General features: G+C 48.5%; 2 protein-coding genes across 7 annotated transcripts in view; one reads left to right on the plus strand and one right to left on the minus strand.

Moving 5' to 3' along the window:
* CCDC92 (coiled-coil domain containing 92) overlaps positions 1-22,602 on the plus strand; it is a 33,374-nt gene extending 10,772 nt beyond the window's left edge. For 3 of the 5 annotated variants that reach the window (XM_039471747.2, XM_039471746.2, XM_010347656.3), the window contains exons 2-4: positions 16,131-16,276; positions 16,826-16,867; positions 21,222-22,602. In XM_039471747.2, the coding sequence (XP_039327681.1) occupies positions 16,147-16,276; positions 16,826-16,867; positions 21,222-21,994 (945 nt within the window). In that variant the 5' untranslated portion in view covers positions 16,131-16,146 and the 3' untranslated portion in view covers positions 21,995-22,602. Of the gene's footprint in view, positions 1-242; positions 5,455-5,486; positions 15,380-16,130; positions 16,277-16,825; positions 16,868-21,221 lie in introns of those variants that run through there. The other 2 variants (XM_003937113.4, XM_074402072.1) reach the window with 2 other exon arrangements.
* Positions 22,603-23,226: 624 nt separating this feature from the next.
* DNAH10 (dynein axonemal heavy chain 10) overlaps positions 23,227-26,791 on the minus strand; it is a 175,775-nt gene continuing 172,210 nt past the window's right edge. For both annotated transcript variants that reach the window (XM_039471919.2, XM_074402071.1), the window contains 3 exons: positions 25,524-25,704; positions 24,329-24,474; positions 23,227-23,764 (listed from right to left, as the gene is read on the minus strand). In XM_039471919.2, the coding sequence (XP_039327853.2) occupies positions 23,618-23,764; positions 24,329-24,474; positions 25,524-25,704 (474 nt within the window). In that variant the 3' untranslated portion in view covers positions 23,227-23,617. The remainder of the gene's footprint in view (positions 23,765-24,328; positions 24,475-25,523; positions 25,705-26,791) is intronic.

Here is a 26,791-nt window from a genome sequence, read left to right on the forward strand (position 1 = left end):
CTGGAATTATATTAGCACCTGGCACGAAAGAGTAGACCTGAGAAGCTTACAGCTTAAAATATGGGGAAAGAAAAAGGCAAAAGAGAATGTTTAACAAGTGGAATATTGGGCAAACGGTGTTCAGGGCGTGCAAGATATGCGCTTTTACATTTTAGCGGGTTGCAGCACTTCATCTTCATTTAGGGACAATATAGTATCTAGTTAAGAGCATAGGCTTTAGAGTCAGACTGCTTTGGGATGACCCTAGCTCTGCCTCTTACTAGGTGTGACTTCAAGGGAGTCATTTAATTCTCCAAGTTTGTTTGCTAATGTGTGAAGTGAGAGTAAGAATATCTGCTCCTTTGAGTGTTGATAAAAGTATGTAGCATGGTGCCTGGCACTGAGCCGTCAGTCAAAGGTGATTTTCTGTTGATTCTTCTTCCCTGGATCTAAAGGCTGTGTTACTACTGCACTTTCTGTCTGCTTCATCCTGCGTCGTCCCTGCCAGACTAAACTCCCCGAAGTAGGGATTTTGCCTCTCAAGTAAAAACTCAGCTTTTCCCCATTTTTTATGTTTTCCATCTCAACTTTTCTGAGCAGCTTTTCATATGCAACTTAAACCTGACACTAGCTTTTCTATCTTACCTTATTTTCCACCATTCCCCAGAATGTTCTTTCCATGTCAGATAGTCTAATAGTCGCATGTTCCTTCTAAAACTCCTTTCATATTTACTTCACCAGAAATGCTTCCTCCTATCCCAATTCTGCCCATCCTTTGAGGCTCAGTTTAATTCCAACCTCTTCAGAGTAAAACCTTTGTCTCTCCAGTCCTTAATCACTCATTATTCATTAGGTACCTCCATGTGCCTGGCAACAGATACATATCAGGAATGCTACAATAATTGAGGCCAGCCCCTGCCTTCCAGGAATTTATGCAGCCTGATGCAGGAAAGACAGGTAGCTAAGACAGGCAGCCCTTAACCCTTCATTGACAGCCTTCTTCTGGTTCCTGTACCGGTATATGCATCATGAGGATTTAATTATACATTGTTTTCCTTGTACTTCAGTGGCTGAGTCTCATATCCCCAAGTAAATTGGAAGCATAGAACTGAGTACACAGTATGCACTTTAGAAACATATGCTGGCTTGATCTTTCACCTCCAGGTGCATATTTAAAATGAGAATCAATTGCCCAGCCTATTGGAAAGGCCTTGTAAACTTCAAAAAGCAAATTAAAAAACAAAATCCATGATGACATTAAGCTCCTGGCAATCCCCATTAACCCCCTAGTGATTAGAGTGGCTCCTAGGCTTTCGAATTCATGGGACAGTGCACTTTTTGGCAGTTCTGAAATGAAGAGTTGTCCTTTGAGTCTAGTAAAGTTAGCTCTATGGAAAACTCACCGCATTGTCCTTGTTTTTCTCATTTTGTCACAGACCAAGAAAAAGCATCATCCAAGCTCATGACAGGCGTTTCCTGAATTTCTAAGCTGCTGAGTGCCACTGAGGAGCTCATTAAGCATGGTCTGAATCATGAGCTTACGTGTGGCATGGCTGCATCTCGGCTTCAGTGCCATGTTACAGGCTCGGCACTGACAGTTCACATGCCTGGCTCATAAAAGAAATTTCCAGATGTCAGTAAGCTGCACCAGAGAAGATGCTATGTGTTACAACCTCTAGGAAGTCCTGAACAAGCCCACATTTTCCTTTCCACAGAAATGAAATGTTAATTTTTAGGTGGCTTGATAATTTTTTATTCTTTTTATTTGAGAGCTTTCCACTATGACAGTTAGAGAAATTTTTCCAAGTCCTCTCATGCTCACCAGTACAAGATACAGCATAGCGCCCAATGATGGGGTCGGGGAGGGTGTTGAATGAGATCTCCACTAATGTGCAACTCCTAGAATGAAGCCCTTCTTAAATGGCCAGCTCGGGTTTCCAGAGGCACCGTAATTCTAGGTAGTGGGGAAATATCAGGAAACAAAACAGAAAAATCCTTGTTCTTCTGGAGTTTACGTGCTAGTAAGGTACGAAAGATAAATAAGTGACCTAAATAAGTGATAAATGCTATGAAGGCATAAAATGGCATAGTATAATGATAATGACAGTTGAAGAAAATTGTTAAATTATTCCAGCAGTACAGAGTGAGCACTGGCCACAGCAGATTCCATGACAGTTTATCTGGGAGCAAATGAATGCCATTTGGATGACTCTCCATATTGAAGCAATGATAGTAAACCCATGCTCTAGCCATGGTTCTAAATGCTTTAGATCTGTGCTGCCCAATACAGTAGACAGTAGCCTCATGGGTACAGTTACATTTTAATTCAAACAAAAAATGAAAAATTTCTCAGACACATGAGCCACATTTCAAGTACTCAATAGCTACATGTGGCTTCAATAGCTACAGAAGAGTGTGGTTACTCCTTTGAGCCTCAGTTCCTTAAAAACTTATCTTGCGTGATTGTTTCAAGAATTAAGTGATCATCTAGAAGCCTGGCATCTAAGGCCAGGTGCAGTGGTTCACACCTGTAATCCCAGCACTTTGGGAAGCCAAGGCAGGCAGATCACTTGAGGTCAGGAGTTTGAGACCAGCCTGGCCAACATGGTGAAACCCCGTCTCTACTAAAAATACAAAAATTAGCAGGGCGTGGTGGTGTGTCCCTGTAGTCCCAGCTACGCAGGAGGCTAAGGCAAGAGGATCACTAAAACTAAAACCCAGGAGGTCAAGGTTTTGATTGCGCCACTGCACTCCAGCCTGGGCAACAAGTGAGACTCCATCTCAGAAAAAAAAAAAAAAAAGCCTGGCACCTAGACACTTGGTGTGGCTACTTCATTGGACAACAGAGAATAGAATATTTCCATCCTCACAGAAAGTTCCACTGGACAGCATCTCTAGATAAACTCAATCTTCCCAACATCCTAATGAGGCGTAGGTGCTATTTTTCCATTTTGCAGGTGAGGAAAGTAAGGCATGGGGAGTTATGTGTAACTTGCCCAAGGTTGCATAGTTAGCAAAGGGCAGAACTAGGATTCAAACCGTGGCAGTCTGGATCCAGAGCCTGGGAGTTAATCCCTACCCTGCTATGTCTCTATAGCTCATAGATCGAGTACAGCTCATCTGTGTGATCCACTTTCAACCAGAGTGCAACCGAGGGAGAACGTTACCTTTCCATAAAATCTTGTCATTGAATGCTTTTCAATTCAGCTAAAATGAGTCCTGAGCAAAGAATCAGAAAAAATGTAGGCCTGTCATAGGCACAATTTCCACCTCATTGAAAAGGGCAGAGGAAACTCAAAAGAGCACAGAAAAAATACCAAGTTTATGTATGATTTCAATAAGACAGATTAAACTCTCTATGCCTCAGTTCCCCTATCCTAGAGCCATGTGAGAATATAATGAAACAAGACCTGGAAAGCGTCAGCAGGGCCTGGCACACGGTCATGACACCAGGGAGGTCCGCAGCAGCATTAACACTGCACTCAAATGGCCACACTTGGGCCAAACGTTCCAGAATGCACAGGAAACACCAGAACAGACCACTTATGTAAAGAGACTGCTCATCCTTCTCTCCCAGAGCTGCCATGAAAGCCTCTGGTTCCAAACAGCCTGAGTTTGGAATTGGAGTGCCATTTAGGAAGGCCTGAAACAGAGAAGGTGGCAGCCTTTGGAAAGAATCTGCATTTGGCACATGCACTTAGAATTAGCAAGTTTAGCTAAGTGTCTTCACTTGTCTGCACCTCCGTTCTTTAATAAATGGGTATAATCATACCTATGTTGCATGACTGTTCTAAGAATTAAGTCATCGGCCGAGTGCGGTGGTTCACATCTATAATCCCAGCACTTTGGGAGGCCAAGGAGGGCAGATCACTTGAGGTCAGAAATTCGAGACCAGCCTGGCCGTCATGGTGAAACCCCGTCTCTACTAAAAATACAAAAATTAGCTGGGTGTGGTGGCGCATGTCTGTAATCCCAGCTACTCAGGGTGCTGAGGCAGGAGAATTGCTTGAACCGGGAGGCAGAGGTTGCAGTGAGACAAGATGGTGCTACTGCACTCCTGCCTGGGTGACAGAGCGACACCCCATCTCAAAAAAGAAAAGAATTAAGTTACCGTCTATGAACCTGGTGCTTAGACATTTGGTAAATAACAGTCATTATTATTGTTTTTGATTAACAATTTCAACTTCTCATGATTAAAAAATCTTTTGAGTATTTTCTTGCCCAGATGCCTTAGACCCAGGGATTATGTTAGGACATAGTTATCCTCAAACATGATTGCTGTTACCACCCTTCACAGTGCAGTGGTCATGCCCTGGAGAAGCCAGGCAGAGCCAACTGAAAGGCATCGTGGGCGTGCACGTAGCAGGTGCTTGCTGAGATGGAAGCTGCCTTACCCTCCCTGACAACCAGCAAGGACAGTGGCCACCATGTATGATCTCAAGTGGTGACCATCCTGCCCATTCTGAAAACTGGGAAGTCAAACTCTCCAGGCTCCTGACTGGCCAGTAGGCTTCACCAGAGCTGGATCAACTGAAGAAGCTGAAACATGCAACCTCAGGATTTTGAACTTCAAGTGGAAAGTCTAGTCACTCTAAACCAAATTTCCTAAGTTCCAAAAATGTTGGAAACATTGGTGCTTATTTGTAAAACTTATCTAAATGAAAGTGAGCTCCTAAAGAGTGTGTCATGAACCAAGGATTATAATTAACCCTGTTGTGGGAGCACAAGGTCAAATACAAGAGGAAAAAACAAAGTCAGTTGTACAAATGGAAAAAGTGCAAATGAAAAGTGATGACGTTTAACAAGGCAAAGGACAGTAAGAATAAGAAAATACTGGATTGCTTCTCATTCTCTGAAAAATTCTAACAAAGATAAGGTGTGGTGATTTTCTACCTTCCCAATTCACTCTTCTCCCACAGCTGATGTATTCTAATCTGTGAAATACACTGATCCTGCCCTTTATTTTACTCATCGTTGTTTTCATTTATTTTGACTAGGTTAATGTACTAATGGCTCATTATCTATGACGATCAAAATTTGGTTGCAAAGACAGCCCTAACACCTGTTTACCTTGTACTGTTCTCTCACTGGTCTCTGGATGTTAGAGCTGCTGGTGCATTTTAAACCACAGACCTTCGTAATGGATGTGGGAAGATTTTCCCTTTCCCTGGAACTAAATGCGTGATTTACCAGAGAGCTGGAACACAGGATTCTGGGAGTTCTCTTGTTCCTTGACATAATAAAGAATGATTGTGAGTGAGAAGAACTTTATGGGGTCAGTCGGAAATGCCATCGGTCCGCATGCCTCACCTGTTCTACGCAGCACAGGAAGCTTACGGAAGGGACACGTGAAGAATTAAATAATCCACGCTGGGGCTCTCAGATTGCTAGGTGGAAAGTCAGAGGTTCAACACCCTCAAATGGACGTGCTGAAGCCATCAGAAAACTACTGGGACATGAAGATCTAGGGAAATGGTAAATACCTTCTTAAAAATATACATTTATATTTTAAAAATATTGCTACTTACTCAAGCTATGTTATTCCAAAGAAATAAATGTCCAATAAAAACAAATATCTGATTATTGATCACCAGAAGGTGTGTAAGTACTAAAATTAAAGGCATGGTCATGGTGACTTTACTTACTGAATTGACTATTTTTGGACTGTTTTAATAATTTCAAAGGTCTCTAATATCCTCCCTGTCTCAACTCATTGGAAGGATTCAGTTTGGGCCCCTTTCATAGACAGGCAAGTCGGAGGAGTTGGCTTGCTTTTATTTGTTGCATAGCTAAGTTCTTACACTGTCTGAGATGACACGGTTGGGACTGAGGAGAGCTCTTTATACTGCAACACAAAGATAATGTCTCTTTTCTCTGTAAGTGACAGGCATCTTCTCTGATGCCTATTATAGCTAATGAAACCATGAACTCTTACTTTTTGTTAGTAATAAACGAAAAATTTGGCTAAATTCAAGTGTATAGAGCCAGTTAAGGGGGCTGGCACTTATAATCCCATCTACATAGGAGGTTGAAGCAGGAGGATCACTTGAGGCCAGGAGTTTGGAGTCCAACCTGGGCAACATAGAGAAACCTTGTCCCCAAAAAAAGAAGTGTATAGAGCTTCAGTTAATGAATACTTTTCTTTCCTTAAAACCTGTAATTTAGGCAGACCCACAAAATGGATAAAAGAAGACCTTTCAGTTAAGTCAGGTGAATTGGTTCATCTGTTTGGCAAACCATAGAGATTGACGTTTTTAAAACAAGTGAGCATATCTTGTTGACCTAGGAACTACAGTTTAGATTGTGATCATGAAGCACTAAGATTAAGGAAGTATTTCCTGTTTCATCAGGGTGAACGGTGATTTGGCATTCGGGATCACTGTATCTTTTAGTTATCAACCAGTAGACAATTAAAATCGGCAGTAGTCTCAATCTGAGGTGGAAATGGAAAGATCAGCTGGGTATGAACTGCTTACTTCCCCTTCCATTAAAGGAAGATATCACTAGATAGAACTCTTTGTGTGGTAACTTACGAGACATTTGTGTCCTTGAATTGTTGGCTCAGGATCATCTTGGTAAATGACAAGCTTGTTAGAAGTGCACCAGTGACATTTCTATTAAGCTGAAAATGATTCTAGCTCTAGTGCTTGAAACAAGGCTATTTGGGTGATCCCCAGAGGGCAGTCATATGTGGGGGCTGCCAAGAAAGGGCAGGAGGAGGATGCAGGGAGGGCAGGAAGGGCCTGAGCAGCACCTCCATGGCCCTACCAGCCGCCTCCTCCCTCAGAAGCAACTTCTCCCTGAGCCTGTGTCTTTGGAATAGAAAGTGCAGAGCCGACACTGTATGGGCATCACCCCTCCGGCTCTGAGGGTTCTGGAGATGGGGTGCTTGTGCTCCCTCCTCCTGGGGAGGGATCTGCCACCCACTGCTGGCCTCCTGGCTGTTAGGAACCCAATCTTCTGTGAGGCCCGGGACACTCCCAGAAGGCACCACACAACACAGATGGTAGGAGCACGTGCATTTGCCTATCTTGTCCTGCACGGGCCACTTAAAGACACCCGTAGGCAACTGGGAATACAGACTTGCTTTCTTCCTGAGGCATTTACACACAGAGTCCAAGCCCTTGTTCAGCGTACAACCCATGACATCGTTTTTAAATATAAGCCAAATAGAAACTCTAAGTATGAGATAATCAGAATGCAGAGAAACCGGTTAATAAATCCATCATGTAGGCCTCCAGTGACTGTAGCCTTCCCAGACAGGCTGTATATCCTATTTCCATGTCTAATTGCCAGTCTTTCTAATCACATCAATTACAACAATGTTAGGCTATACATTCTTTCAGAAGAAAATGGCTGTCAGTGTCTAAAGAATTGTTGGTGGGCCTTATATTTTATGATGGATAATGTCAGAGAATGACAGGATATATAATGCACGGGAGGAGGCACCTAAGTTCTCATCATTTTCATTTTCTGCATGTCTTGGGGACACTAAATTGTTACATTTGTAACAACTACCTTCCCATTAATAATTCTTGGTGATGGCAAGCCAATCACAATTCTAGCAATCCACGATTACCCTGGAACAGTATTATTAAAACATATGATTCTACTTTGTTAGTGGATATTTAGTGATTACCTTTTTTAAGAGAAAACTTTATAAGTTTTTTTCTGACTATAAAGTAATATATGTTCAGAATTAAAGAAGCTTTAGATAGTACGAAAATAGAACTCTTAAAAGGTAAAAATCACCCAGAGTCCACCATTTAGAGACAAATGCTTTTTAACACTGGTGTATACCATTCTCTGTGTATACAAAAATGTGATAATATACATACAGCTTTTAACATACTTTTTAAAAACAACCTCGTCAGCAAATACTTAAACTATTTTAAATTATTGCACACTCAACCACAACTGTTTTTTTCAGATTAAAAAAGCCTAATTCTTTAAGAATGACTAAACAACAAGATGTTTTATCTTTTTAAAACAAAATTACACCTTTGCCTTCAATTTTTTGCTTCCACTTTGTAATTGTGTTTACTCTTTTCCACAAAATATCCCTGGAGCCATTGTTTGAAATGTTGTCCCTTTTTATTGCTGCTTTAATTTTTAGGGATTTTCAGCTCCCTTACTAATTGAATTTCTTAGATACATGTGCAAGTAGGAATAATAGGACCCTACCATGCAAAACAATTTACCTAGGTTATTGTGGATTCAGAATAACATCAGTGTTCATTTTCAGAGATGGTGAGTGTCCCTTCTTAAAAGCAGGTATTTTGGATTGAGAGTTGATGGCCTAATTAGCCGCGGACTGGGTTTTTAGCCCCGTGAAGTACTACAGATGCTTTCAAAGGGAGAAGCAGGCTTTCCTGGCCCTCAGGTGCCTTGCTCTGCCTGCCTCCCTCGTTGCTTCCCTGAATGGCTCTTCTCCAGTGAAAATGGAGGACAGAGGTCTCAGAAAATGCTTCTATTTTCTTTTATCTTTCCCTCTTTGGAAGTAATTGGAATTTCTTTGCTAGTTCATTTCCATACTTAGATAATATTCAGGAAATACCCTAGTTGGCTAAGTAAACAACCTTGAGGTATATTTATAGAACTATTGACCGATCTTTACATTAAAAAAATATAGTTAACATTGAGCACTACACTATGCCGCCCATCCTGGTTGCTTTTAGCAATTAAAGCCACCCCATGAGTTAGACATCACAGTGACTTAGGTGACAGATAGAGTTCAGATTCCACCCCAAGTGCAGTCTAACCCTCAAGAGTTTGTCCACTCCAGTCTCTTTTATCCCACTGTGCTAAGCAGATCTGCTTTGGGCCTCAGTTTCTTAATCCTGAGACAAAGGGGTGTTGGATGCCTGATGTTGAAGATTCTTTCTACCCTCATTGTTTTCTGAGTCCATGAATCTACTTAGAAAACCACCTCCCCACTAGGAATCATTTTATCCTTCTGTTACATGTAATCACTGCAATTGCTGCCTTTGTCCCCTGGCCAGCCTTCCTTTTCGTTATGGCAACACTTAAGCTGTAGAACACAAGAGCAGTACAGAAAGTTCCACAGAAAAGCCCCCAGAGGTCCTTGTGCACAAACGCTGAGACACTGAGACGCTGCGCTCCATTAAGGACCAGGCAGTGCTGCCGGGTCAGGGCCTTTCAGAAAGTGCACAGGGAGGGTGGCGGAGCTCCCGTTATTCATGGAAGGAGAGAACCAAATGTGAATGGGTCATAACTTATTCATGACTAGAATCTAAAATAGCTTGTTACAGCTAATTCACAGCTACCACCTGAGTGCTAGTGTGCTATTTTTTTTTTTTAGATTATAAAATTATTACCCTATTTCCACAGGCTTTATGTTCAACTAAAAGATAAGTTTGTTCTTGATTGCCCAGAAACAATCTCCCATTTTTAAATGGTGAGACCCTTTCCTAGCAAAGATATTCCATGTCTTTTGTCTAAGAGGTGTCTCTTAGGAATACTTGAGAATATTGCTCCTGGAATGAGAAATGACGGGGTGAGGTCATGTTCAGATCCATACTGCTGCGGTGCTTTTTGACAAACACAGCATAGTTCAGGTTTAGATCTCCACTGGGTGGGAAATTATCTGCAGCACGTACGTAATGCATGAGTTCAGCTGTGTGGGAAGAATGGAAGTTAATGAGGCAGGGGGCAGGGGATAGTCTGCCACGAGTGTTCCAGACAGAGGGAACAAGGTATGTAAAGGTCCTGTGCTGGAGGAGGTGTGGGCGACGCCAGGGGCTAGAGGACACCAGTGTTGATGAGCTCAGAGCCCCAGGGAACCCAGTGGGATGCAGCTGGGGAGGGCAGGCTGACCAGGCAGGGCCTCTGGAGCAGTGGGCTTGGTCCCAATCAAGAGAGATGTGACATGATCAGAAATGTGCTTGACGATGAAAAGTTGTGCAAGAAGGGTGTGCACACAGGAGAGGCGCTAAAGGAAAAGGCATTATTTTGAAAAGGGGGAAAGATTAAGTGTGGCTTTGGTTCCTCCCACGGGTAACATCAGAGCTGTTTTTGGCAGCCAAGTGCTGCTTTTTCCCAGGAACAGCCTTTTGTTAACTCAACGCCTAGAGGACCCCTATCAGCCTGGCCTTGCAGGGGAAGAGGGTGAGTATGCCCTGGCCCTGGGACTGAGCACTCGCTGGGATCCCAGGGACCAGGACACACATGCTACAGGGTGGAATACCCTGTGCTTTCTTCCTAAGCTAGCCTTGCTGCTTTGTAAAGGCGCTAGCCTGGCCAAGAAAGCCCTACCCTCACCCAGCTTCCTGGAACCTTTGCTGGCACATGAGCAAGACTTAGTGAGTCTTTTTGCCATACTGAGTGGTCGGCACTGCCTTTGCAGCTGTGTGATTTTCTAACATGGTGCCTAGAGAGCCAATGGATCCCGCCTCCATGCCAGCAGTACTCTTCTGACAGCCCGGCCCTGTGCTCTGGAGGAACACTGCCTTCCCTTCTGGGCCAAAAGGCTACTTCCATGGGCTGTGTTCATTTTTCCTCTGCAGTTTCAAAGTATTAGAGATTTGATGTCACCACTTGGAAAGCATCTGAATTTCTGCGTGAAATTAAATTTACGCCAGACCTCAGGATTGTCACCACATTACCTGAGGGCTAGGAGAAGCTGCAAAGCTTAGATGCATTTATTGGTTTACTGTCTTTCTTTTGATGGGATCGTTTCCTCTTTTCCCTTAGAGACAGGTTGCAAGAGCAAATGGCATATGTAATATGAAAGAACTTTGTGCTCGGGCAAGTCAGGTGGTCCATGGAGAGAATTGTGTTATCATGCTGCATTAGTGTCCTGAGAGGAAGGAACAGCACTTTGGAATGAAGATTCAGCCTGAGCTGTTGATAGGGCCCCTTGTCCTCATGCTGCTAGAGCGTGTCCTCAGAGAGGTGGGGCCTTCCTCAGACACCTTGACAACTAGGAAATGAGAGCAGGGCGCCTCCCCACCCAGAAAGCCGTCTTGCCACGTCTTCAGGGCCTGTCTCTGCAGGATTTAGAATGAAAAGCCTTTTTTGAGTATTAACTTTCTGAACATGTAGAGTGAACAGTAAATTAATTTAATACCTAGTTGGTTTGCCATAGGAAAAAATGTCCGTGTGGCTTAACCTTTGAGTCATGATCAAGGCAACCTATTCAGCAGGTCTTTTACCCTCAAGGCATCCATTTGCATTGCTTCTGCTGGTCTTCTAAGTGGAGAAAACTAGCAGAGCTGTGCACAGTCCCCTGGGTGGGGCTGGCCCGTTTGCTGCTGTGGCCAGACCCTGAAGTGATAGTCACCTGGAGCCCCATTATCTGCAGCTGTGGGCAGCCTCTCCAAGGAGGGGAGAGGACCAATGTCCAGGCCTTGATGCCTTTGGTTGAGCAAATAACTGTAAGATTGCTGATGGCTTCCAACAACGCTTAGAAACAAAATTGGATGGCCTTAAGGTGGACTGCAGCAGTACAGAGAGCACACAATTTGTAGCATATGCCCTTTTGACACAGAAAGTGCAAGCATTTTGCAAGACGGGCTGGGTGAGCCGCCGTCCATTCCTGGCTGACACACAGCTAGGACAGGGCGAGTAGCCTTACTCAGCAGGCTGCGTCATTCGTCTGCAGCAGACGCCCTGCCTTTCTCCTTTCATCCGCCATGCTGACCCTTTTAGGGATCTCAAGAATGCTCCTTCGTGTTTCTAAAGTGTCTCTCTACTGAATTAAGCCTCTTGGGACCAACTCATTTCTGCCTCTGAATTACGTGCATCTCCCGGCTGGGTCTCGCCTCTGCAGCTTCAGTCATGTCGCAGTACGGGGAGGAGGGCATCATCACAATGATTACCTCTCTTCAGTAGTGAAGGATCGCAGTGGAAAACACCACTGTCTTTTGAGCTGTACAGAAAGTCAGTGACACTGTTATTCTTTTGAGCTGATGAGGAAATAATTTAGTAATTTGGATGCCATTTGGAGATGCACTGTTTCCTTGGCCCCGCGTGGACCTGCCTCATTCCAGAATATCCTAACCACTGTAGAATGCCCTGCATGGATGGCATCTCCCTGTCAGGGCCTTTTAAGTCAGTACAGAGTGTGGAAGAAGGGGAGAGCGACAATCAGTGAAATGCCCAGGCCAGGAGACCCTTGTCTGCCCACTGGCAGGGCTCTGGGCAGCTCACCAGCACTCACTTGCGAGCTGCACACATTATGTGATCACACTCTCCCTGCCCACATGGCATTTCTTCTTCTCCAGGCTGTCTGCCCATCCTAGGGGGAGGCTTCAAGAACACTTGTATTTCTGCAGTTACCACAGTGGATTGATGAAATACACGGTTGTTACAATTCAAAATTGCTGATTGACCAAGGCAGTTAGAATATGAATACTTACCAAAATAATATTTAAATTTGTTACACATAAAATGTGATACTACACCGTGATAGGGACCACTGATAATTTTTTTTCTTTTTTTGAGACAGAGTCTCGCTCTGTCACCCAGGCTTAGTACAGTGGCATGATCTCAGCTCACTGCAACCTCTGCCTCCCAGGTTCAAATGATTCTTCTGCCTCAGCCTCACGAATAGCTGGGACTACAGACACCTGCCACCACGCCTGGCTAATTTTTTGTATTTTTAGTAGAGACGGGGTTTCACTGTGTTAGCCAAGATGGTCTCTATCTCCTGACCTTGTGATCCACCCGCCTCAGCCTCCCAAAGTGCTGAGATTATAGGCATGAGCCACCATGTCCTGCCTGCTGGCAACATTTTTATTCCATTCCCCCCTCCCCCGCTGGGAGAGTAGAGAAGAAAATACAGACTTCTACATATAGGCACATCCCATTTTCTGCCCTCCTGGCGGGTGAGGTGGTTGTGACATTTTGGGATATTTTAGTATATCCTGTTTTGCTTGAGCAATTTGTGCCTGTAAATGAAGCACCTAAGTAGGAAGTCCCTGGAAACAAGGCTTTTCAAACCTGAAGCCCTTTGATTCCCAACACCACAGCTGCACTCGTCAGACTGGCACCAGGGGCCCATTCAAGGGCCTCCAAGGTGCCAGGCACTGTGATGGGGCTTAGGGTGCAGCAGTGAGCAAGCCTGGAGTCTGTTCGAGGAGGCGGGGAGTGGACTCACGCTTACAGACCCTTGCAAAGACAGGAAGACTAAAACTGGGGACAGGATCATAAGGCATCAGGTGCTGAGTCTGGGAGCCAGGGCTTCCAGGAGGAAGTAAACTTGTTCTGAGGCCTAAAGGATGAGTAGACAGCTGAGATCCAGGAGAGGTGGGCAGGAGGGAGGCCCAAGAAGAGGAGAGGCGATGAGAGGACACCAGGGTGAGAAAAGCACAGCCTGGCAGGGTACCTGGAGGAAAGCTGGTGCCACCAGGAGCCCCAGGGGTAGGAGAAGGGCCAGTGAGGGTGGTGGGGCCAGTCACAGGGCCAGGCAGACCAGTCCGATTCTCAGAGCAGTGGGAACCGTTGGAGGCTTTTAAGCAGTCTTAATTTAAAAAACTGAATCACTCTGCTGCCATGTGGAGAGCAGAATGGAGCAGGCAGGGAAGGACAGAGGGAGGTTTTCTGGTCGGGGTGAGGGTGAGGCGGCCTCAGCAGTGGAGATGAGAATGGTTGGATGGATCTGAGACCTGCTTTCAAAGCAGGATGCCAGCATCACCACCATGGACTGGAAACGGATGGTAGGGGATGCCAGCGTCAAGGCCACCTCCAGGTCGTGCAGCTGGGGACAGCACTGGTAAGGGGGGGACAGTCCTCCTGTCATCCGAGACCCACTCAATTCTGGGTCACATTGAAATGGTTCTCTCTCTGACAGCAAGCCACTAAAATAGGGGCTCTGCTTCTTCCATCAGTCAACAGAAAGGATTTGAGTCTGTCATTTGAAAGTAGTGGCCAGGCACCTCTGCCGGAGTTCCCGATTCCAGACCCTTTTCAGCTCTTCGGGATTCACCCTCCAGGTGAGGTGCTGGAATTGATGGCAGAGTGAACGACTCTGGGTTGCTGAGTTGAAGGAAGACATAGGCACCGCTACTGACAGACAGCGCTCACCGCGCTCCTGGGATTCTCCTTCCTTTGACGCTGAGGCTGTTCTGCTTTCAAGCTTTCTGCTTTGTGAGGGAACAGCAAGGTCAGAAGGTGCTCGCCCTTTCCACAGCAAGCACGCTGCCCCTGTGCTCCACACGCTGAAGCTGCCTCAGTCGTAGCTGGCTCCTTTGTTAAGGTCAGCGCCCCTCAAGGCCACGTGCTGTGTAGACAGTGTTGGGATCTTGGGAACTGTGGGGTTCCACTTAGAAACTCATGTCTGGCTCAGCAGCCTACACAGGAGAGTTTGCGGTTACGGCAAAGAGACGGTTTCTGGGACAGAAACGTCATTTTTTTTGTGTGCTACTGCTGGAAGGCTGCTCACAGCTCCACTGAGGAAAGCCTGCCTGGTGGAAACTCAACTCTGCAATCATCTGCACCCCGATGCGAGGGGAGTCAAAGGCCAGGGAGCTCTGTGCTTTGTTTTATAGAAATGTGCCTAGAAATGGTCTCCTTAAGTTATTTAACCCACTCCCTGTTGGGTTTTGAGTTTGTTTCTAGTCTTTTCCAACTGCAAACTGCACTTTAATGACTATTCTCACAGCTACCTCTTCACACAAAAGTCGTAACTTCCCCTTGGTAGATTACTAAAAACAAATTGCTGGTTCAGAGAGATGACCAATTCCAAGGCTTCTAATCAGCTTGGCCCAGTTGCTGCCCACAACAAGGTGCCCCTCCCGAGCCTGCACTCGCCGTGTCCTGGGGTCACCGGTCTCCCATCAGTTTCTGTACCTAAGTGAAAGGGCCTCTTGTTCCTCCTTTTCCCGGACCAGTTTAGGATGTGTCGTCGTTTGCTCCCCTTTGTGAGCTCTCACGTTTTATTTCCTTCTCTGCATCCTCAGGTTGCCCTTGGCTTTGGCTTTCCATCTGAGCAGTACGTGGGAAATGTTTTCGCATGATGAAAGTGTATGTCTGAAGTTCGCTATGAACTCGTCCTAGCCCCAGAGCTAGTGTGCATGCCTGTCACTGTCATACAGATAATTGATGAGTGATTGGTGTTGTCTGAAGCAGTGACAGCCTGGGTGTGTCAATGTCTCCAAAACCGTCCTATCGTGGCATCCTACAAATGGGCTGAGTCCTGAAAGTTGTTGAGAAGTTGTATCTCCTTTATGGAGGGTTCTCTGGAATAGCAAATTAGGGAAAATGCTTTATGAGGCTCTGTATTGACAATAATAATTTATAAGCAGATAACCCACATTTTAGCCTTGGTATTTGTCAGTGCTGTACAAGCGTCTTGAATTACTCTGATAGCTTTTCCAGAAAGACTCATGACTTCACCACATTTCTCGAGTTACGATGAAGGCGGAGTCTGGGACCCTGAGTGAGCATTGGATGCTGGAAGCTGGGGGTGGGAGCACTGGGGACAGACTCCAGATGCCTGTGCCACCCCTCGGCCCCATGAGATACATTCTTGAACCTTCCCAAGAAGGATCTGTGGGCTCCTCTCTGTGCTGTGAAGTGCAGGGGGCTTCCCCCTGGAATTCAGCCCAGCTCTCCCTCCTTGCTTTGGCTGGCTCCAGATGCCATTTAGAGGAAATGTTTGGCCCATTTCCCAGGTGCCAGCTTTTCCCACGAGGAAGCTGTCAGTGCGTCCTGGTCCGGGAAATCTTTCAAGAGTGATTTGGTCAGTCACAGTCTGTTGGGGTGAGGTGGTGTGTGGAGAGGACAGGATTTGGAACCAGGGTCCCTGGATTAGAATCCTGCTCCGTACCTCACTGGCTGTGTGACCCCAGGCTCATGAATCTGGCTCTCTTGATCTGTTTCCTCATGAGTAAAGGGAAGTGACTTTATACTCTGGCGTGGGCCTTACTCATTCGTGTGCCCCACATGGTGCTAGGTTCGAGGGCACACCCCAAGGCACTCAGGAAGCCGAGGCTGCCATCCCTGGGCTAGGGCCTCCCAGCAGTGATGCTAATTTAGCCCTGGTGCCCCCGTGCCCCAGCTTCCAGACACTGTGGTTTCCTTCTGCTCTCTCCTGAGAGGCATGTGCCCCTCTGCGCCCAGAGCCAAAGAGGGCAGGCAGGCCTGGAACCCCGTTCAGGGACAGTAGCCAGGGTCTGTGTTCCCCACAGGTCCCTGGATGTCAGCATGGCAGCCACAAACCTGGAGAACCAGTTGCACAGCGCACAGAAGAACCTCCTGTTCCTTCAGCGGGAGCACGCCAGCACGCTCAAGGGGCTGCATGCTGAGATCAGGCGGCTGCAGCAGCACTGCACAGGTACGCCAGGGAGCGGGCCCGGGGAAGGCAGAGCAGCTGTGGGGCACGGCAGAGCCCAGCGTCAGGACCACACTAGGCCTGCCCTGCCCCAGCTCCCGTTGTCATCGCAGGAGTCCATCCCAATGCCTTATGTCACCCTCATTGCATAATCAAGATGCAGTGAACATGAAGCTGCAAAGCCTTTCCTTGGCATGCTGAGGACTTAGGAGATTAAAATACAATGGTTAGAATTTCCAATACGTTTAATAACCAAGATGTAGCCTGTGTGATACGTAGAGCCAGCTGCTGGCTTGTTTGGGATTGTTAGGATATGTTATGGGGGAATGGGGAAGGGAGTTTGGGGGAACAGAGGCTGCCCTCTGACCCCAGGGAGCAGAGCAGCTGCTGATATTTTCTGCTGCTCTCACGCTTGTCTCTCCTGCTGCCAAACCCTGCTCTGCCTGAGCAGGACGTGCTGGCCAGTCATGAGAATCAGTTTTGCCTTTTCAAAGCTGATGAAGATTCTGAAATGTACAGTAACAGAAATAATGTGTAACATTTCCCTTTTAGATTTAACATATGAGCTGACACTCAAAAGTTCCGAACAGACAGGTAAGAACTCCTCCCAGAAGTAAATGACAGTACATTTCCCTTTGTGGTACGTGTCGGTGCCGTTTGATTCACTAGTCACACACTGAGAAGAAAACGCTCTTCTAGGAAGAGTTATGCGTGTGGCCTGAGCTCTCTAAGGAGAGATAAGGAGGCTGTTTGGATCCCTCTGTGTTCCAAGTGGTTATCGGTGGGCAAGGGGATGAGTGATTTTGTTTTCTTTTGATTGACACATATTTGGGATGCCTATTTTATGTTTTTCTGAACTTCCTACAATAAACGTGTTCCTTGTATCATCAGGACATAAAAATAGATGTGACTTAAACCCAAAAGGAGGAGCAGCGGCAGCAGCACTGGGCAGAGCTGCCCCACTCCGTCGTGTCGCCGCTGCCTAGCGTGGGCCTGGCACAGAGCAGCTGCTCACTAAATGCTGGTGGCCAAGCAGTCACATTACTAGACAGCCCCCTGAGGATCCAGGGCCCTCTCTGGACTGCAGCCCCAGAACCTCCCCCCCACACCAGAATCCTCCAGGACCTCAGGGAACCCCAAAGGCCATCTGCCTGATGGCCGCCAGGGAAGAGACACAAACCCAGGCCTTCCCAGGGGCCTCTGTGCCTGCTGTGAAGAGCCTACTTCCCAGAATGGGGTGGGGATTTGAAAAGAGCTGAATCCATATTTGTGCAGAGATGCCTTTTTCTAAACAGGCCTCACAATGGTAGTTATTATTCATGAGTGTCCAGTTCTTTGTAAAAGACACGGACCATTTCCACCAACCCTTAGCGGATTACCAAGCACTGATGTTTTTCCATTTGCACTGCTCATATTACAGCCTCCTGAGTGCGCCTTTCAGGAGCCCAGACATCATTTTGTCTCTGTGTGGTAGGGAAGGCACCGTGAGCTTCTCGGGGTGGTGGAACAGTAGCCTGTCCTCAGGAGTCTCCCTGTGGAGGGACAGGGACCTCCCCTGAAGCACTGGGACTGGTAGCTGGGCCTCCGGGAATGCGGGGGAACGGGATTTCAACCTGACATTGGGGACCTCCAGCACCCACACCTCCCATCACTGAAGCCTTGGGAAAGGAGCTCCCTGTGCATGGAAGCCCGGGCGTCCTCGCTGTCTGTCTCCTCCTGGCCCAGGCAAATCTGAAGCAGCACACATCTTGCCCTGTGGCCTCTCCAGTCAGGGTTCTCCACCCCAGGTCCCAAGGCCGCCCGCCCACCCACCTGCCTGTTGTAGTGCTCTCAGCAGCAGCCAGGTCCCCGCAGCAAGGGCTGGGTCTCAGGGGAGGCAGTGTGAAAAGCCTCTCAGGTGGTTCTGGTGGGGGCATCTCCCTCCCAGTGGTGAAGATCGATGTTTTACATTAGTGCATTCAAAACCTACCCAGTTCTAAGCAGCTCTGGGACCCAGGGTACAGCACTGACTCTTGGCTTGGGCGGGCTCGGGGAGTCCACAGGTTTAGATGCGCTGCGGTGCCCTCACCCTCAGCCAGGCTTAGCAGTGCAGTGTTTGGAGACCAGGACCAGTTGCTGCTGTCGGCTCAGTGTGCACAAAGCTTTCACGGGGAGACTGAAATTTCCAGAAAGGGGTATGTACAGAGGAGGTGGTGGAGTGGAGCTTTCTATATATAAAGAGTAAGGAATTGGCAAAACAGGAGGTGCTGATTCCCAGGAAGGACAGTCACCAAAGCAGCTCTCCAGAGCTGGGGATGAAGGAGCAGTCGCGCCAGCTCCTTCCCACAGGACGGCCCACTCAAGTCGGGCCAGCAGACATCAGCTGGGAGCCAAGGCTGCACAAAGCTAGATTACTCTCAAGGAAAGAGGATAAGGAGGATGTCCGTCCAGGAACAGTCTCTCAGGATGCTGTGGCCGAAAGAACCAGAGTGATGTGTAGTGAGCTCCGACTTGCAGGGGTTATGGGGCCTTGGGCACGTTCTTTGACATCTCTGAACCTGCATCTTCATATGACAGATGCGCCACTAGTGTGAGTTTCCAGTTGGAACACCAGGGCCTTCCCCCTTTGTGGCCTGGCCCCATCAGCTGCCCCTCATCGGACATGAGCAAAGCCCAGGGAGAGCCTTGTTCCTGAAGGTTCCAAACATCTGTCAGCCCTTTGCAGCACTGCCGGGGGAAGACAATCCCAGGATGTTCACACAGGCCGGGGATGTGGTTGAAGGTCTGGGTTGCAGCCTTTCCTCAGGAGGCCAAGGCCCACTCTCCACCTGACTGTGGGCTGAAAGCAAAGGCCCTACGACAGGCATCATGGTTGTCCCACAGGCCCTGGGGGAAGGACAGTGGGTTCCAGGCCCGATGCTGGGCCCAGGTCAGCATTTCAGGTTGCAGGGGTTCAGCCCAGATGGCCGGGCTCCTGGGTCTTATGGTGTCTATAGACTCATATGTTTCGGTGTCTGCCCCCATCTTTACCTCTGAAACTGTGTTTCAGGATCTATTTTCCTTTTGGCCAAAAAAAAGAGACCTCATGAAAGGTAGTATTGCATGCATCCTTTTTAGGGAGGTCATTTGCTGACATTACACATGATATACACACATGGACACGTTTTATAAAATACAAACTTGCAATGGTTCAGCTTAAAATTTTTCACCTACATGGGGCAATACGCACTGAGTCCACTCCTCGACTTACCACGGATAAACCCACAGTAAGCTGAAAATAACAAAAACACACTTTTGACTTACGGTATTTTCCACTTACATTGGATTTTTCGGGACATGACCCCATGCTAAGTCGAGGAGCGCCCATCACCTGCAGTGCCCAGCACAAAACCAGTCCAGTGAGCCATGGGCCTTCAGAAGCTCCGAGTCTGGCTGGCAGGACGTGCTGCAGATCTGCTGCTGGCTCAGGCAGGTGGCGAAATTCAAGGTGGGACAGAGGCCCGGGAAAGCCGTCCAGTGGCGTCCAGTGTCTAGGCAGGCCCTGGGTGGTGGAGTGGGTACAGAGAAATGGTTTGCACGTCTGGAGTTAGGTCAAGGACGGAGGTTACAGTAGAAACAGAACAAGAGGTGGTAGCTTAGGGAGAGATGGAAGCTTTGATTTGTCATGTTTTCCGTGGGAGCAGAGAACATTCGGGACAGACTGAGGAACTGGAAAGCATCCAGCAGTTTGGATTTTGTTAGGCAGTGAGGAACCATTTTAAACAGAGGAGAAGAATATTTAGAGGGGCGACCAAGCTTCCTAAATACAGGATGGACTGAAAGGAAGACCAGAGAGGGGGTGGGACCAAGGCCAGCTGCAGAGCAGGGAGGGCCTAGGGAGGGGACGAGTCCACAGAACAGCCGGCAGAGAGGCACCGTCAGGGAGGGGAGAGGCTGGGATGGTGAGTGCAATGTCTCCATCCCGTCTTCTTGGGAGAGTCAAAATGCAGGAAGCAGAGCAGCCCTCTGGACTTGAGGGTGTGTCACACGGCCCTCACTTGGAGAAGTGGTGCACAGGAGACACTGAGTCAGGAGTTAACATTCAAGGTGAGTTCCAGACCAGCAAGAAAGAATCTAGAAAGAACTTCCTAGGGGCCAGACAAGGAGCGTGGCCAGCCAGGCAGCGTTAGGAGCAGCAGGACAGTGACCCAGGGTTGGGAGCCAAGGGTGCTACGTAAGGTGACCAGGGACTGCAGGTTGCCAGAGGAGCAGGAGAAGGAGGCAGCTGGCATTTGCCGAAGGACTGGGTGAGGACAGGGACAGCAGAAGGAGGCCTGAGGTGTTAGGGCAGGGCAGCAAAGGGCCAAGGGCAAGAGCCACAGAAAGGAGGACAGCTCAGTCTCTGAGCAGAAAGTGGGAGAGAGAGAGAGAGTGTGTGTGTGTGTGTGTGAGAGAGAGAGAGTGTGTGTGTGTGAGAGAGAGAGAGTGTGTGTGTGTGGGGGGGGCAGTGGCAGAGCAAAGGTGACAGCCCCACACCCCTTCTCCTCTCAACATCAGAGTTTTAATGCGATAAGACATGGAGAATTCTTTTTACATTTGAGTTTCAAACGGTGCTTTGAATGTAGCAGGCATTTCATAAATGCCATCTGAGCAGACAGAGGGATTTGCTGCCAGTTTAACCCTAAGTGTTTGGTGAGGTCTAATACTCTACAGTTGCCTGTTTTAACTTCAGCCTCTTTAAGGTTTGGAGACATTCTTTTATGTAGTAAGCCAGAGAACTAAGAGCTGGAAAGGGCCTCAGAGATGCCCTGCTCTCTCTGCCTTGGGGATGGGAGGGGCCTTTCCAGACCCCCTCAGGCCTGCCTTCTGCATGCCCCCCACAGCCTAAACAGGGCCCTCTGCCAGAAAGGTCCACCTGCCCCGTAGAGGCCTCACCACTCAGCCTCAGTCTGATGAGTTCTTCACCTGCTTCCTTGGCTTATTCTTGTAGGAGACGGGACTTCTAGAAGCAGCGAATTAAAGAAAAGATATGAAGAACTGGAAGTCCAGCTGAAAGTGAAAGAGAAGGAAAATGCCGAGTTGTTGAAAGAACTGGAGCAGAAAAACGCGATGATCACGGTGCTGGAGAACACCATCAAGGAGCGGGAGAGGAAGTACCTGGAGGAGCTGAAGGCCAAGAGTCACAAGCTGACCCTGCTGTCCAGCGAGCTGGAGCAGCGAGCCGGCACCATCGCCTACCTGACCTCCCAGCTGCACGCCGCCAAGAAGAAGCTCATGAGCTCCAGCGGGACTTCAGATGCCAGCCCGTCAGGGAGCCCCGTGCTGGCCAGCTACAAGCCAGCACCCCCCAAAGACAAGCTGCCTGAAACGCCTCGCCGCCGCATGAAAAAGAGCCTCTCGGCCCCCTTGCACCCAGAATTTGAAGAGGTCTACAGATTCGGGGCAGAGAGCAGGAAACTCCTTTTGCGGGAACCAGTGGATGCTATGCCCGACCCCACCCCATTTCTGCTGGCCAGGGAGTCTGCCGAGGTCCACCTCATCAAAGAGAGGCCCCTCGTCATCCCCCCCATCGCCTCCGACCGAAGCAGCGAGCAGCACAGCCCGGCCCGAGAGAAGCCACATAAGGCCCACGTCGGGGTGGCGCATCGGATCCACCACGCCGCCCCGCCGCAGGCGCAGCCTGAGGTGGAGACGCTGGCGGTTGACCAGGTGAACGGAGGCAAGGTGGTGAGGAAGCACCCGGGGGCCGACAGAACTGTGTGAAGCCCGCCAGGCCCACCCCGCGCTGTCCGTGCACTGTGAGCACTTCCAGGAAGTCTCAGCCACAACTTTTCTGTCTCATTCCCATGCATGCCAAACTCTTTTCACCCTGCCGACCAATTCTCCTGCTCCTCTTGCCCTCTTCTTGACACCAAAATATGATCGTGCCCCTGCTGCCGAATATGTATTTCCTAACTGCTGCGGCCAAACGCCTGCGTGCCGAATCGCTTGCTCATCTCGCTCCGTGTAACCTAAGTGCGCTGCGGACAAAGCCCAGGCCACAGCTGCCTCACTCCTGATATTCACAACGCCGGATAGTCACATGCCTCATTCATTCTCAAGTCAGAACAACACAGACCAACCTTGACCTTATCCCCGGGCTCCAGGGCAGCCTGGCCGAGCAGCCCCTGCTCCCTCCTGGAGACCCCCCTTCACCTCCTGACCAACCTTTCCCCGGGCGGCACCGATCACTGAGCTCCTGTGTGTGTCTCAAGGGACTAAATAAGACGACGCTACTCCTCACAGCACCACAGCCTGAACGTGTGTTCATATTTTTTGTTAGTTTAACCAAAATGTTTAAGATCCCAACAAACTTTATTTTCTAAACCTGCCTTCCTTCTGTTTTGTGTCTTTTATTAAACCACCTGAGGGCTGGAGGACACTGCCAGAGGGGGAGCAACAGCAGGTCCCAGAGACAACTCCTGCCTCCTCCCTGCCCACAGCTAGTCCTGAGAATGTTCTGTGCTCCTGAGGCTCTGTGGGAAGCTGCTTTTGCCTGTGATGGCCTCCACCACTGCGCTGCCCCAGCTAGCCCCTGCCCTGCCTCGGGGAGTGAAGCCACCCCTCAACTCCAGGTGGCCAGCCTCGTGGTGCACAGAGGGAATAGGTGCCCAGTGACCACTGGTCCTGGAGGTTCCATGTCCTCACCCAACGCCACATAGACCCAGGCAGGCGGGGGTAGAATCTGGTGCAGGAACTAAACACTAAGCTGAACAGCTCACAGTCACCCTGGCAGCTCAGAGCCAGAAGAGCCAGGGCCAGAGAGTTCTAGAAGGGGGAGAAGTGGCCGCAGGTGACTCTGGCCACTTCTGCTCTGTGCCCACATCATCAGCCCTTCTTGCCAAAAAGGTGCATCTGCTGAAACAGACCAGGATGGCAAAAAAACACACCTTTAGAAATTTACATGAGGATTCTCCCTTGTGCCAATGCGATGCATGTCAGGCACTTTTGCCTAATCAAGTGTTCTCTGAGAAGGAAAAGAAAACTCCACACATCTTAAAATACTCTCCAGTATTTACTTGTTGATTATATAGATTCCTTTAAAAGTAGCATTAAAAACAAAACCATTCAGATTAATTTGTATGTAAAGAGAAGGAAAAGAAAACTCCACACATCTTAAAATACTCTCCAGTATTTACTTGTTGATTATATAGATTCCTTTAAAAGTAGCATTAAAAACAAAACCATTCAGATTAATTTGTATGTAAATGGCCAATTTCAAATGAAAAATCAGTTCAATCCCTCTCCCGCCTCTTGAGAGGCCCCAAGAAATGACAGCAGACCCAGTCACTCTTCCTGACCAGCCCCAGATGCAGAATTCATGAAGCAGCTTTCTTCGCCCAAAGGTTAATCAGAATTCAGGGTGAGGCATACTCCCTGCAGCACCCAGTGAGAAATGTGCCTGGTGGTAAAGAGATCAGCTTCAAAGACCAAGCCAACACCCATGGCGTTCCTTCTCATGGAGGTGGTGTAGACAGGGGTCCGGAAGGTATTCTGCAAGGGAAAGGCAGGTGAGACGCCCCCTTGGAGAGAGGGTGGAGGGGGTGAAGGTGCAGTCTTAAAAGTGCTTGACAGGCAGGGGGCCCTTGTGCAAGACTGCATCTGAGAACACACACAGGGCTGGGGCTTCACAAGGCCACCCTCTACCAGCTTCACGGGGACCTGGCTTCACACAGAGACACTGGTTAAAAGTGGGTCCTGGCCCAGGCAGAGCAGAAGGCATCTGCTGTCCACACCAGAGGAAACCACTTTATGACTCAGGCAACGTCTGCAGCATTTCACAAGAGGGCAGGGAGTCTCCCCTTGGTTAGTCTAGACCACAGGATTGCAACTTGAGCCCGCCACCTGTGGAAAGATAGCATCCACACGCATGTGCGCAACCGCGTGCCTTTCCCGGGAAGCGGCTTTCTGTAGCTTTTATCATGGCTCCAAGACTACCCCCGGCCCATAAAGCTCAGGCACCCTTGTTTGAAAAAGGACTATTGGAACCACCTCAGCCGTAACTACAGTCAGAAGAGGAAGGTCCCTGGTGTCAGAGAGCAGGGGCTGGGCCTTCACCTGCAGCTTGAGGCGATGGGCTTCAATGGGGATGATCTTCAGGATCGGCAGGTCCACAACCAGCACCTTGGGTTTGCTCTTGATAAGACATCCTTTCTCTATGTCCCAGTCAGCACCCTCCAAGTACAGTCCTGAGACAAAGCATCCTAGAGACACAGGGGAGAGCCTGGATACAAACGGAGCATCCACGGCCCGCCAGGAATGGCTCTATCAGGTGCACACGCAGCAACACACAGGCCACTGGCTGGCCTCCTCCCCTGCACACCGGGACACAGCCCAGGCCCTCCTCCAGCGCTTCTGTCCTGCCCGCCGTCCCTCTGTAGAGGAGCAGCCCAGGCAGCAGACTCCATAGCCCTCCTCTATGGCCCAGAGAAGTGGGTGTGGGGTGGTGGCCTCTCCCCCAAGAATGAGGCATCAAGGCACATGCACTTAGACCACCCTGGGCCCCCCCAAGGCTGCTACCAGAGTCAGAATGGGCACCATGGCAACCCCAGCTACACTGTGAGCTTAAGTGGCTTCGGAGCAGGAAGTCAAAGCCTCACAAAGTGGTCTCCAGGGAGGAGAACCCAGAAGACGTGCAGAGAGAGGAGCACGCTCATGTGGCCCCGGCCACCTGCCAGCTCCCCTGCCATCGGGACCTGGGAGAGTCCCTACATCTTTACCACTAGCCATCTCAAAAGAGATTTTGTTCCTTGCAGTTAAGTAAACTCTAAGACAACATGACCCCGGGAAACAGCAGCTTCCAGCTCTCATGTGCAGTCAGTAACCAGTATCCAAGAGATGAAGTTATGGCATAATTTAAGAGTTCCGGCCAAGTTAGTCCACACTGCTTGGTGGCTCCATGCCCCGGTCCCTGTCAAGGGTTACAGGAAAGCCACCTGATGGTTTTTGCAAGAGCTAATTCTGACCTAGAAGCCCACTTCCCATGAACTAGCGGAGTGAACATGGTTCAGGTCTCCCCTGCCGTTGACCCCAGGTCTCAATGGAGAAAGTGGAAGAGAAACTTCCGTATTCACCCTCAGAGGTGTCAAGATACAGGCTGTCCGCAGACACAGGAAATCTTTGCAGCAGGCTGGCTTTCAAACATGTCCTGGCCCACTGTGGCCCACACTATGCCTGTCCCTTTGACTCGGAGGTGGCTCGAGGAGAGAAATCCTAAGTGAGAGGCTGTGGATCCCTCACGAGCTGACCGTACCTTGTCCCGCCCGCTCATTCACTTCATCTGCATCCTGGAACTTGGTCACTTGTGTGAACAAAGTGGAGCGGTCCAGTGGCCAGCCGTTCTTCCGGCAGGTGGCCTGCACCAGTGCCGTGAGGTAGGATTCGGGGATGTGCAGCCCCGAGAGCCACATCACGCTGGGCTCACTCTCAGTAACCTGGGGAGAAAAGAGGGCAAGTGCCAGGAGCCTGGGGCTGCCATCCAATGCCAGGGCAAAGCTGGCCTGGGAGCTTAGTTTATGATAAAAGACGTGCGTGTTTCACCTGAGTGGCCAAAGATGGCGTTGGCACAACTGGCAGCCTGTTTGAGAAAAACAACCTGAACTGCCACATTCTAGGCAGATCAAAGATTTCGATATAAAAGGAAAACCATCAAAGAACTGAACCACATCTCCAGTGAATGCTTCCATACCATGGAGTAGGAAATGCAAAGCCCAGAATAAGAAAGAAAAGCCTTGTAGGTTTGACTACATAAAAATGTAAAACTTTTCTATGGGAAAAATACTGTAAGCAAAGTCAAGACTTACGACAGGCTGAGAGAAACATCTGCAACACGGGCAGACCAAAGGCTAATTTCTTTGATATGCAAAGAGCTCTTAAACATCAATGAAAAGGAGACCTCACTAAAAATTAAATCCAGATACAAAAAGACAGTTCACAGAAAAAGAAACACAAAATGTCTGTAAAGCATGTGAAATACGTTCAGACCCAGCATAAAGCCTTGCGAAGCAAAACAATGAGCTGTGATTTTCACCTGTTAGGTACGCAGTGTTGTGGAGCGGTGAGGAAATAAACACTCATACGCTGTCTTTTCTAACAATCCAACAAGCGCTAGCAGAATTTACACGCACACGCTCTTAGATCCAACTCTTCCACTGCCAGAGTTTACCCATGGAGTACACCCTATGCATATTCATAGACATGTGCACCAGAATGTTATTTGTATTAGCAAAAAAAAAAAAAAATATGGTAACCACCTAAATGTAGGCGGTTGCCATATTTTTAGGATACGGAAGGAGGAGAAAGGATATGGAACATTTGTGCAACGGCATACTCTAAAAAGGAACAAGCTCGCTTTCTATGTACTAATATGGAACAAGTGCCCAGATAAACGCTTAGATAACATAATCGGGTGTGTGTAGTATGCTTCAAAGTCCTGAAAATAAAAAAAGGAAAAACAAAGATACAGATATGCTTGTAAGCATCTCAGACCATTCCCAGAGCACCCAGTCAACTTTAACAGAG

This window comes from Saimiri boliviensis, chromosome 7 (genome assembly GCF_048565385.1).
Source record: "Saimiri boliviensis isolate mSaiBol1 chromosome 7, mSaiBol1.pri, whole genome shotgun sequence".
NCBI classification, from domain to species: Eukaryota; Metazoa; Chordata; class Mammalia; order Primates; family Cebidae; genus Saimiri; species Saimiri boliviensis.